The sequence below is a fragment of the Sesamum indicum genome, linkage group LG6 (assembly GCF_000512975.1).
Source record: "Sesamum indicum cultivar Zhongzhi No. 13 linkage group LG6, S_indicum_v1.0, whole genome shotgun sequence".
Taxonomy (NCBI): domain Eukaryota; kingdom Viridiplantae; phylum Streptophyta; class Magnoliopsida; order Lamiales; family Pedaliaceae; genus Sesamum; species Sesamum indicum.
The window spans coordinates 4,211,549-4,224,868 of NC_026150.1; the positions used below are offsets into that span (position 1 = coordinate 4,211,549).

Consider the following 13,320-nt stretch of genomic DNA (forward strand, 5'->3'; position numbering starts at 1 on the left):
TTAATTATCCCTTTATTTTAAAACAATTAATTATTATTAAATTTTTTTTGTAAGAACTACTTTAAAATTACTACTCTGTCTTGATAACACCTCTTTTATTTATAATAGCACTAACTGTTGTAGCAATTTTTTATACTTTAAGATATATTACAAATAAGAATAAAATATATTAATTAGACAATTAAATTAATATAAAATGTAAAAAATTATATAAATTAATTATTTTATCACTTTTTGATATATATCACAAAAAAATTGGTGTAGCAATGCCAAAACCGCCGCTTCGTTTCTATATCATCTCTTTTTGTAAAAAAGATTTTTTTTAATTTAATTTTTGATAAGTCTATGATTGTTTATTTTTATTTAAATTTTATATAATTAATCTTGTAAAACTATTTAATTTTTATGCAACAAATTTACATATTTTTTTTAGATGAACTAATCAGCAACATAATTTAAATTATTTTGTATATTTAGTAACACTTTGCTATCATTGATCATTATCATATCAAAATTTATATATTATCAATTGTTTATGTTTATATTATAAACTTTGAATTATATTTTAAATTTATTTAAAAAATATAATTCACCCATTCCTAAACACGAGATACTAAAAAAATCACAATAAATTGAAAGGGACAGTTGCTTTAAATGTACACATTATTTAAATAAATAAGTACATCTTCTTCTGTATACTTAAATATATAGATATAGATATAGATATAGACTACACCAAAATCGCGTGCGGATCATAATAATATAATAATAATCGTGCTTTTCAAAACTTCAATTCCATTTAACTCAATAATTTGATTACCTCAATGTCAACTCCGATCTTATTTTTTCCTTCTATTTAAATAAATAAAATAAATAATGATATTCTCCAACAAAACTGTTCTTCATACTATGTGTGTGTGTGTATATACACACACACATACGGACGGATTTCTCAGTTCTGCGCGCGAATGATTTTTGAGAGAGAGAATAGGAGTTACAGCGAGAAGGAAGAAATACACACACATATATACATATATATATAGACACAGATATATATATATATATTATATATATTATATAGATATGGCATCTGCAGTTTGCATGGCGGTTGGGTTTGTGAAGGCAAGTAGTACTGCAGAAATTAGGAAACAGATTGGAGATCATCATCGTGATGTGGAGAGAGTTAATGTAAGTAGGGTGTCGGCGGAAGAAATTGCACGGAATCGGAGTGTTTTGATAGTAGGTGGAACCGGCGTGGCCGGCAGCAACACCGCCGTTGCACTCAACAAACTCTGCCCTCACCTTCGCGTTGTCGTCGGAGGCCGTAACAGGTAATTCAAATATATTTCATGTCTAATGACTTTCCGATCCATACCTCTACAACAATTTGTTTTTTCTGCTAATTAAATACTGCTTCTGTAGCTAATCTAATTGAGCATGAAATGGCCATTAATGAATAAGTCAACCGTATTCATTGATTTTAATTAATATGGATGGTATATGGATATGCACTACTTTATTCAAAAAGCGACTCTTGAGATTCTCTTTGATCTGATAATTAACAACTTTAACCAAAAATATTTTATCTGTGTTTTATATATGTTAGAAATGTACTTTAAGTGTATAAATATTAGCTTTGATCATATATACTCGGCAGTGTGCAAAATTTAATATAATATTTGGTTTTATTTTTGGGTAATTCTCCAAATACATTAAATGATTGTCAGTTTTTTTTTACATCTTATTTGTGTATTTTTTTATTTTTAAACTTTTTATGAATAATATATACAGGATTAAAAGCATTTTACCCCTGTGTTGTTCTTAATATTCCAAGAAACCCAATGTGATAAAAAATATAGCAACAAATCCTCCTATGATAAAATAAATGTGACAAAGAACCCCTTTAGAGCTGGATTTGTTATACACACACCCAATATGTGTGGATTTTTTATTTTTAGCATATAAAATGACAGAATAATCCTTATTTATTAATCGTTGGATATATTTGACATAAAGCTATAGCCTATATTTAAAGAATATAAATCAATGGTCCAAATTTGTCAAATTAATCAACAGTTCAGATTTAACCTAACATTTATATTTTCTTTGACGAGAAATGGAGGTCCAAATTTAACTATTTATTTATACAATTACATGTTTTATTATACAACTACATGTTTTATATATATAGACATGTGTTTATATATACGTATATATATATTCCAATGGTCTTGGGGGAAGACGGCGGCAAGCGGTGGCGGGAGCTGAGGGAGGGGGGACGTGGCGGGAAGGGAGCGATGGGGGAAGATGAGGGAGAAGATGGGAGTGCGAGGAAGTGAGAGAAGATGGCGGGAGGGGTGGCGGTTGATTTTACCAGAGATTGGGGCCAAGGAGGAAGGGGGAGATAGGTTTGGGGCTAAGGAAGAAGAAGGGAGGGAGGGGGTGCCTGGCTGACGGGGGAAATTTGGGGGTGGGAGGGGTTTTATTATATTTTACATTTTAAATTTAATTTTAAAATAAATCTTAATTTATTTTGTGATATTTACTTATTATATACACACGTATATATATAAATATAACATAAAAAAAATATCATTTGACAATTAATTTATTTCAAATTATCTTTAAAAACAAATTAAAATATACATTTTATATCTAAGGTATTTATTTATCTCTATTTATCTCACTCCATCTCTAAAATACAAAACAAGACACTCAAAAAATAAAACATAAATACAGAAAATATTTTCTTAAACTTTTATGCTAGCCATAAAAAGACCTGATTGACATTGTAGGAAACGTTATGCTGTGCATAAGCCATTGTCCAGAAAGTGAAACTTTGATCCCACAGAGGTGCAATAGCAATAATCATTCGCTCGCCAAGATCAACACCGTTGCGCCCTCAAACACGTCTACTCGTATAGAGAGTTTGAAATAACGAACTCAAAATATCACCCAGAGGTAAATAAGAAAACAACAAAGGAAGTGATGGAGGAGGAGCTCGTTTTTTGGTGTAAAATGAAGTGAGAACCGAGGCCTATTTATAGACGCAAAAAGACTCAAATTGTTGAGAGTTTCATGCAAATGGACTCTCTTATTGCATAATCAAACCTGATGCACAACAGATAGGAGAGGCAGATATTCGTCCAACTCTAAGACTCGGTCAGTTGTTTGAAGGTTCAAAAGTAAAAGAGTATAGGAAATCAGTGCAATTTCTCCCAGAAAAGGTCAGTTGTTTGAAGGTTAAAAAATAAAAGGGTGTAGGAATTCAATATAATTTCTCCCAAGAAACTCCATAGCCTTGCGGCCCAGCCCAGCCCCGTCCGGACCGGGACAATCGGGCTTGGCGCATGTGGCTTTTCTTCGAAAAAGCCACCTACCTACACTTCTCGTTCCAAAGGTAACAAGGTGGCTTAATATGTACAAGTTGAAAGTTGTTTAAGAAAGATATATGAGACAACAAAAAGAGGGCTATTTTAGTTAGTCATTCCCATCCGATATTATGTTTAGCCTGTAACTTATTTTAATTTGTTGGACATTTTCTTTATTTCACCTTATTTCACCTTAGTCATTCCCACAAATTTGTGTACTGTGACAGGCAGAAGGGTGATAAAGTTGTGGCAACCTTGGGTGAGAATTCAGAGTTTTCTCAAGTTGACATTGGAGATGTCAGATCTTTAAAAGCAGCAATGAAAGGTTTGCCATTTCTTCTGATTACCTTAAAATTTGAAGTGAATATGTTCTCGAGCTCTTTATGCTCTATGTCCATCAGTTGTTATGGCAAAAGAGCTGGTGTTTGTACTCATGAGGTCGACTGTTGCATGAATCTATCATGAGTTAACAGAAACAATTTGCAGATGTGGACCTTGTTGTTAATGCAGCCGGTCCATTCGACTATATGGAGTGCAATGTGTTGGAAGCTGCAATCCAGTCCAAGGTAAGGACGAGCTCTTGTGCATGGTTGCTGTTTAGCTTCTTAGTTTTTGAGTTATCCATCAGAGCCAATATTTAATATATTTTGGTAGCAGTCTTCTATTTGAAAACTTACCATCCTTACATCTATCAGACAGCATATATTGACGTGAGTGACAGTAAAAGATTTGCGCAACGTGCAAAAACCTACAAGAACAAGGCAATGGCTGCAGGTGTTCCGGCCATTACAACTTGTGGAATCAACCCCGGAGTTAGCAATTGTAATGTCTCTTCATATAACATGGACAGACTTAAATGAGTGAAAGTTGAGATAAAGATTTGTTATCTGGTTTAGTAGGATACAGTCTCCATTTGAGTTCAATTTTTCTGCATGATCTTTGGTTCTGGCTTCACTTTACAGGATTTGAAGTTTCTGTTGGTATTGTTCTGTTTTGGTTTAGAAACTTCAACACATTTCTGATGAATTTCCAGGCCAAACTTTCTTAGGACAATGAAGGCATCAATTATGTATTCCTATAATAGTTTCTTTGAATCTTTAATTTACATGTTCTCTTCCTTTCTTCTGACAGTGATGGCAGCCGTGCTCGTCCACAATGCACAAAGGGAAAGCAGAGGTCAACTTGAGAGCCTAAGGTGGTTATTTATCCAAAACTTTACCATGTCAAAAGCGTCAAATAGTGGCTACTTCTAATTTATGCATCCGGATTGAGTTGAAGCTCTCAAGAGAGTGCATAAATGTTTAGGCTTTAACCATATTGGGATGATTCTTCTATTTCTTGCTTTTGTCCTTGAATACAGCCTTTTCTTGATCTTGATTGAAGTCACCTTGTAGCTTAAATCTTCTAAAATCCCAACATTTCAACATTTGCGAGTCAGAACACATTATTAAGATAGCCGAGCCCTTGTACATAGAAAAGTCAGAGAAAAATAGTGGAAGATCAAGATACAGGAAAAGAATATGTATATGAAGGGGCAAAGCGACTACTGCAAAAGACAACACCTCATTTTCATTTTCTTCCTTGTCCTATCTTTTGCATTTTCTTACTTGCTGATATCATTCCCTAGATTCAACTATTACACTTGTGGAAGTGGCGGCACTGGCAGGGGAGTACTGGCCACAAGCTTTTTTCTTTTGGGAGACGAAGCAGTTACGTACCATAAAGGTCAGCTGCTATGACTACAAATAACTGTTTGGAAGAAATGCATACATTGTGCTATTGCCGTTTGTTATGTTGAAAAACAGATCCTTGTTTAATACAAACAAACAACTTTGGGGTTGAGGGAAGGGAGTTGAATTTATGAGTGGGACACTTATCCTAGCCAGCGGTAGTAATGTTTGTGTATCGAAACCAGAAGAGAGTCGGGGAAATGCTTTCATTTTTACTGGCTCATTTTACTTCAATCCACTAACTTCTCCGTCTTCTGTTGTGTTTTTGACTGAAACATTGGATTTTTTCAGGAGAAAAAGTGAAGTTCAGTCCTTACAGCAGTATGCTCAACATCGACTTTGGAGAAGGCATTGGCAAGCAAGACGCTTTTCTTTTGTATGTCGTTTTAATGAATCGCTTCAAAAGCACGTAAATTATAGTAGAAAGTTCAGTGAATGGCATTTATAATTTATTCATTCGCACCTCTTTGAACAAAAATATGCCTCTTAAAGTATATTTTAGAATGGCCAAGACAATCTTAATCAAGTTGGAGTGGTACTATTTTCTTCTAATCCTTACCACTACCTGTTTTTCTAGGTTTTTAAGTATCATGAAGTTAAAGCACTGAACAGAAAGGTGCTTGCTTCAGTTAAAGAAATGTGTTTATATATTCCTTGTTTTCGCTTCCACCACTGGCTGACCAAAGTATTATACGTGCAATCTAGATAAACGTTTACATGGTTTCTCCAACCTTCAGTCTTCATTGGATTCATGTCATAGCCATTATATCTCATAGTATCTTCTGATGATAGGAATTTGCCTGAGGTGGAAAGTGCGCATGAGGTTCTACAAGTACCAACTGTCAGTGGTCGGTTTGGAACTGGACCATTCTTCTGGAACTGGACGCTTTCAGCTATAACTCGTCTCGTTCCGACTGTATGCCAACTATGACCATGACAATGCTTAAATCTATCAAAAATAACAAGTTGCTGTTCATTTACCTAGTTCTTTCCGATATGCTGATAATGTTTTTTATTTTAATCCCAATTTGAAGAATTTTCTTAGGGACCAAAGAATCGTTCAGATGTTAGTGCAGTTTTCTTATCCACTTATTCGTGCAGTAGATGTGATAACTGGTGAGATCATGTCAATAAAGGTAAGTTGGTAACTTAGTGCATCTCCTGTTACTAAGAAATTCCACAAAGGACTAGGGAGAGAATTTTCTTCTTTGGGTAACATTTTGATCTGTTTGACAGACGTTTGCCCCTCATTGTCTTCTCAACAGGTTGATTTGGAGTGTTCCGATGGATATAATACAACAGCTATTTTCAGCCACAAAAGACTATCAGAGTAAATTCCCATTTCACATTCTTAGGCTATTCTCTGATGATGAAATCATAAATCACCTTGAACATAGTGATTTTATGTGATCCCAAGATGATTGCTGCTATGTCCACACCTGTTCAAGTTTCTCCTATTAGGATAGAAAAATCGAACGCGTACAATAGATGGAGACCATCAACTATACAGAGCTAAGGCATTACAAAATAGTATAATCTTATAGAATGCGTACCAAAAACTTTGTCCTGCGTCAATAAAGTGTGTGCCAAATTAAAGTTGGTAACATGAGTGTTGAGTCAGATTGCAACATTGGATATTGTATAGATGCACTCCAGCAAAAAATGTGACTGTCCAAGTCTCGACTGGCTTTGTTTTCTTATTCTGATTCGTACACTTAACTTTAGCAATGCGAATTCATTGTTTAGAGCTGCCGGAGTTGCGACAGCTGCATTCGCACTTGCTGTTCTTGAGGGAAGCACAAAGCCGGGAGTTTGGTATCCTGAAGAGGTATGTATAGTATAGGAGTAATCCACTTGGTCGAATATATGATTGGTTTCGCCCATTTGCTGATTCCGGCTATCCTTACAGCCGGAAGGAATTTCCATTGAGGCTAGGGAAACTCTTCTCAGACGTGTAGCAGACGGAGCAATCAATTCCGTTATAACCAAGTATGTTACTAGTACTTTATGTTCTTCTCATTGTGTTTATGTATGATTTGAGAACTAAATCAGGTTGTTTCCTCCTACAGGTCATTTTGCAGAAGGAAGTAGACTCAAGTTAGGAATAAATGAGATATGCTGATTCAGAAAATTCAAATTCTTTCATGATCTAATATTCTGCATGCTTCCTAATTTCAAAGTACTTCAAATACTTATTTAACATGTAAACAATGCACAAACTCAGCTGAGTACAAAAAGTATTCAATATAAACAATTAAGTCTTATGCCCGAGCAAAATTTTTTTTAGTCCCATAATTTTTTTTTTGGTACCACAATTATGGCAGGTGGAGCTTTTAGTCTCATAAAACTCAAAATTAAGTCTTTTTAGTCCCAAAAACACAACGCACGTGGCTTTCTGGGACTAAAAATACGTGATTATGAGTTTTATGAAACTAAAAATGACACCTGCCATAATTGTGGTACCAAAATAATTTATTCCCTTGTTTTATGAGATTGAAAAAATATTTTGCCCTCTTATGCCCTAGCTGCTACTTAAATTACCACTGCAAGATCAAATTATGTTCCAATAAATAGCAATTTACTTCCCTATTATATTATAAATGAGCAAATTACTCGCCTATGACAAAAAATTGACAATTTACCCCCTTTATATATTTCTTAAAATAAAGCAAAATTGCTTTATTTTAGAAAATATAAGAAGATGAATTGCTGTATTTTAAAAAATACAGAAAGGAAAATTGTTTGCAAATTATATTGTTTGGGATGATATAATGACTTTTCTAGTTTTGAAATTCTCTGAAGTGTCAGTACTTCCTTTTTCTTTGTATCTGCAACTTGTTGGTTCAGTAGTTAGTATGGCAAGTAATGAAGCGTTTAGGGGTTCTCTATGCATTCATGTAAGATCTTAGAAAAATTAAAAGGAAACTTCGTTTATGCTATATTCATGTTCTTGAAATTCAGTTTGATCCTGGAATATTTTTCATGTTTGATTTTCTTTTGAGGTCTCATTCATGTTATTAGGAAGGCAAAATTGCATTTTTCATCATATGGGATAGGAGGTGTTGTATATATAGCCTTCAGCTTTACAGGCTAAGCGTATTTAGTCGTACACTTTCAAAAATCATGCATTTCTAGTTTCTTTTAGTAACTCCACTAAAAAGCCAACGGTTGACGTTAGTTTTTATTTTTTTTTAATTTTCTTTTATTTTGAACAAAATTGCACTTTTAGTTACATGTGATAAGGGGGTCTTCGTTTGTAATCCCAAGCTTTACACTCGTCATATTCAGTCTCAAAATAAAATAAAATAAAATAAAACTTATGCAATTTTTTTCCTCTTTCAAATATTCCGTTAAAAATTATCAAAAGAAACGTGTTTGGCACATGTTTATCAATTCACTGCAATTGAGGGGAAAACATTCATGTGTCACATGCAGTAGTGGGAGCCAAATTTACTTAATCTTTCTGGTAATATTGAACCAAAAAGCTTTGCCGAGGAAAAAATGAAAAAAGAAGAGAAGAAGCAAATAAAATTGAAATACCTCCAGAGAACCATAAGTTGCAATTAAACAATAGTTTAACGTAAATATTTTTGGGTCAAAAGGGAAGTTCTAATAGTAGATTTTGATGATATTCAATTAACTTCCAATTATTAATTAATATATATAGTTAATCGACTAAATATATAATAGTAATATATTAATAATTAATTTAATGACTTGATTAATACTAGAATTCTATTCAAATATTAATACAATTCCAACTAAAATAAATAGATTAAATTATGATAAAATATAGTTTAATTTATTGGCCAACCAGACAGAATAGTCTAAACCTAAAAATTCAACCCACTCAATTTGAACGAATTTTTTATTTGTCATTTAACTTTTTGTTATTCCAAATATATTTATTATAGCGAAATACCTTAAAAATAAAATCCTGTTAGTTTTTTAATGGAGTTACTGAAAAATGACTAAAATGTATGATCTTTTGAATTGTAGGACTAAATATACTTAGCCTGTAAAGGTTGGGACTATATGTGCAACCCCCTATTATATGGGATTAAAAAAGCAATGTCGCCTATTGGGAAATTATAAATATATCACAAAAAATTAGTTTCAGAATGGAAAATGGGAATGTGCGTTCAAATTGTGATTGTAGTGTGCTTCTAGCTTACAGTAACAAGTATCTTTTATGTGGAGTAGAGCTTTGAGTGTGTGTTGGGAATCTCTTTTATCATTTTACGAGAACATGTTGAGATGCTAAGTTTAGTTGCCCAAAACGTGGGAGCAGATTGGAATGGACCCGAGCTTTTGTTAGCGGGAGGAAGAGAAGATTTTTAATAAGAAAGGAGGGTAGCATGAGCAATTTGGGGCAAAAACTTGTTCCTCTTTCACCACATTTACACGAAAATTTGAAGGTTTCGAGTTCCATATCAAGTGTTTGCTTTTTGTTGGAAAAAAAAAATTTAGTTCAAATAGAAATAACGTTTTGAAATATTACAATCGAATTTAGAAATCAAAAGCAGTAAATAATATAAAGCAATTAAAAACGCTATTTATGAGAAGAAATTTAAATCGAAAACTTACAACGAGAATTGTATTATAACAATTCTCGGTTCAATTGAAATCGTTAATATAACGAATCACAGAATTACTGCTTGCATTGAAGAAAATATACGCCCCGTATCAGTAGTGCAATGGGTTCAACGTAATTTCTCACAGGATGGTTACAATTGTTTCGATTTTAGCATTATATCAAAAAATTCCCAACACTCTTTTAGTGAAGGAGTACTCCTACTTCTGAGCCTTGCTTTTTGGGTCGCCAATTTTCTGGTCAATGTTGGGTATGTGGCTCTTGGAAGCACAGACAAACAGCTTACATGTGCAAGAGAATGAAGGAAGATTTTTGTCTTCAAATGAAGATGTTAAGATTGGACAAGGACGCATGGCGACATACTTTTCTACTATAAAAAAGTGAAAGGATTTGCAACCAATTCATGTTTTCTCATATTCTTAAAACATGAATTGGTTGCAAATCCTTTCACTTTTTTATAGTAGAAAAGTATGTCGCCATGCGTCCTTGTCCAATCTTAATATCTTCATTTGAAGACAACATGAAGGCATACCTCCAACTGAAGAATTCACACTCATGTTTTCGCATTAGTAAGGCAGATGCAAGCACTGAGCTTCAGAAGATATGGCATTAATGTACGTAAGTCTATTCTTGCATTTTAACTTTGTAGACTGGGAAGGTCTCGTGTCAATTCTTCAGTTGGAGGTATGCCTTCTCTGTGGAAAGAGTTCAAATATTCATTCCCAATTGATCTAAGTCAACTGCTACGACATCTTGACAAGATGCCAGTTCAACTCATCACCAACATAATTTATATTATTTTGTATACTTTGCTATCATTGATCATTATCATATCAAAATTTATATATTATCAATTATTTATGTTTATATTATAAACTTTGAATTATATTTTAAATTTGTTTAAAAAACATATAATTCACCCATCCCTAAACACGAGATACTTAAAATATCACAAGAAATTGAAAGGGACAGTTGCTTTAAATGTCCACATTCTTCACACTCTCTCTCTCTCTCTATATATATATATAGACTACTCCAAAATCGTATGCGGATCATAATAAAATAATAATAATCGTGCTTCTCAAAACTTCAATTCCATTTAACTCAATAATCTGATTACCTAAAATTCAACTCCGATCTCCGTTTGTCCTTCTATTTAAATAAATAAAATAAATAATGATGTTCTCCAGACAAAACTGTTCTTCATACTACGTACACACATACGGACGGATTTCTCAGTTCTGCGCGCGAATGATTTTTGAGAGAGAGAGTAGGAGTTAGAGCGAGAAGGAAGAAATACACACACATATATACATATATATATAGTGTATATATAGATATGGCATCTGCAGTTTGCATGGCGGTTGGGTTTGTGAAGGCAAGTAGTACTGCAGAAATTAGGAAACAGATTGGAGATCATCATCGTGATGTGGAGAGAGTTAATGTAAGTAGGGTGTCGGCGGAAGAAATTGCACGGAACCGGAGTGTTTTGATAGTAGGTGGAACCGGCGTGGTCGGCAGCAACACCGCCGTTGCACTCAACAAACTCTGCCCTCACCTTCGCGTTGTCGTCGCAGGCCGTAACAGGTAATTCAAATATATTGGATGTCTAATTACTTTCCGATCCATACCTCTACAACTAATTGTTTTTTCTGCTAATTAAATACTGCTTCTGTAGCTAATCTATTGAGCATGAAATGAGCATTGATGAATAAGTCGACCTTATTCATTGATTTTAATTAATATGGATAGTATAGGAATATCCACTACTTTATTACTTTACTAAAAAACACGACTCTTGAGATTCTCTTTAATCTGATAATTAACAACTTTAACCAAAAATATTTTATCTGTGTTTTATATATGTTAGAAATGTACTTTTAAGTGTATAAATATACTCGACAGTGTGCAAAACTTAACATAATGTTTGGTTTCATTTTTGGGCAATTTTTCAAACACATTGAATGATTGTCAATTGTTTTTTACACCTTATCTGTTTGTCTTTTTTGTTTTTGAACTTTCTATGTATATAATATATATATGATTAAAAGCATTTTATCCCCTTTGTTATTCTTAATATTCCAAGAAACCCCCTGTGATAAGAAATATAGCAACAAACCCCCTATAATAAAATAAATGTGACAAAGAACCCCTCTAGAGCTGGATTTATTATATAAACGCGCCAAGTATGTGTGGAATTTTCATTTTTAGCATAAAATATGACAAAAATATCCTTGTTTATTAACCGTTTGATATACTTGATTTATACATAAATCCGTAGCCTATATTTAAAGAATATAAATCAATGGTCCAAATTTGTCAAATTAATCCAACAGTTCAGAGTTAACTTAACATTTATATTTTCTTTGACGAAAAATGGGGGTCCAAATTTAACTATTTATTTATACAATTACATGTTTTATTATACATAAAATCAAGTCCATATATATATACACATGTATATATATATTACAATGGTCTTGGGGGAAGACTGCGGCAAGCGGTGGCTGGAGCTGAGGGAGGGGGGACGGGGCCGGAAAGAGATATAATTTGATAATAAATAATTATTTTTATTTTTCAAATCCCAATATCAAACTTACAACATTTATTCTAAAATATTTTAAATTATATTTAAAAATAAATTCAAATATACGTTTTATATCCAACGCACTTATTAATCGCTATTTATCTCACTCAATCTCCAAAACACAAAATAAAACACTCAGAAAATAAAACATAAATACAAAAAATATTTTCTTAAACTTTTATGCTAGCCATGAAAAGACATGATTGACATTGTAAGGAAACGTTATGCTGTGCATAAGCCATTGTCCATAAAGTGAAACTTTGATACCACAGAGGTGCAATAGCAATAATCATTGGCTAGCCAAGGTCAACACTGTTGCACCCTCTAACACGTCCACTTGTAACAAAGAGTTTGGAATAACGAACTCAAAATATCACCCAGAGGCAAATAAGAAAACAACAAAGTGAGGGAGGAGGAGCTCAGTTTTTTGTGTGAAATGAAGTAAGAATCGAGGCCTATTTATAGATGCAAAAAGACTCAAATTGTTGAGAGTTTCATGCAAATGGACTCTCTTATCTATATAATCAAACCTGATGCACAATAGATAGGAGAGGCAGATATTCGTCAACCTCTAAGACTCGGTCAGTTGTTTGAAGGTTCAAAAGTAAAAGAGTGTAGGAATTCAGTGTAATTTCTCACCGCAAAAGGTCAGTTGTTTGATGGTTCAAAAATAAAAGGGGAAAAATCCAGAGACCCCCTACGATAATGGGAATGTTTAAAAAAACCCCTATGAAAATGAAAGTATCGAATAACCTCCTTGTGATATAAAATAAAGTTCAAAAAATCCCCTCCCTATAGAAATTGAGCCACAGTCGCTCTTGACTGCGAATTTGCTATAAAATATTTTTTATGACATTTTTACCCTTCTCTCACATCTAATATATAATATTATATATTTATTAATAATAAAATATTATCTTATATAATAATTATTTAATTATTTATATAATAAAATATAATTTTAATTAAGTTAATTAAAAATTATAAATTTTTTTTAAAAAAAACAGCTCGCCGCTGCTGAAGAGGAGGGAGCGCGCG

At 33.1% G+C, this 13,320-nt stretch overlaps 2 protein-coding genes across 2 annotated transcripts in view; both read left to right on the forward strand.

Moving 5' to 3' along the window:
• LOC105163698 lies at positions 851-7,324 on the forward strand. Its single transcript, XM_011082140.2, has 13 exons — positions 851-1,331; positions 3,599-3,696; positions 3,858-3,937; positions 4,067-4,193; positions 4,503-4,566; positions 4,999-5,096; positions 5,393-5,477; positions 5,894-6,017; positions 6,136-6,237; positions 6,367-6,431; positions 6,848-6,929; positions 7,011-7,090; positions 7,171-7,324. Exons 1-13 carry the CDS (start codon positions 1,084-1,086, stop codon positions 7,190-7,192), a joined length of 1,275 nt encoding a protein of 424 aa, XP_011080442.1. The 5' UTR covers positions 851-1,083; the 3' UTR covers positions 7,193-7,324.
• The window catches only part of LOC105163699, a 6,779-nt gene continuing 4,303 nt past the window's right edge, over positions 10,845-13,320 (forward strand). The window contains exon 1 of the mRNA XM_011082141.2: positions 10,845-11,282. Coding sequence (XP_011080443.1) covers positions 11,035-11,282 — 248 coding nt within the window. The 5' untranslated portion in view covers positions 10,845-11,034. The remainder of the gene's footprint in view (positions 11,283-13,320) is intronic.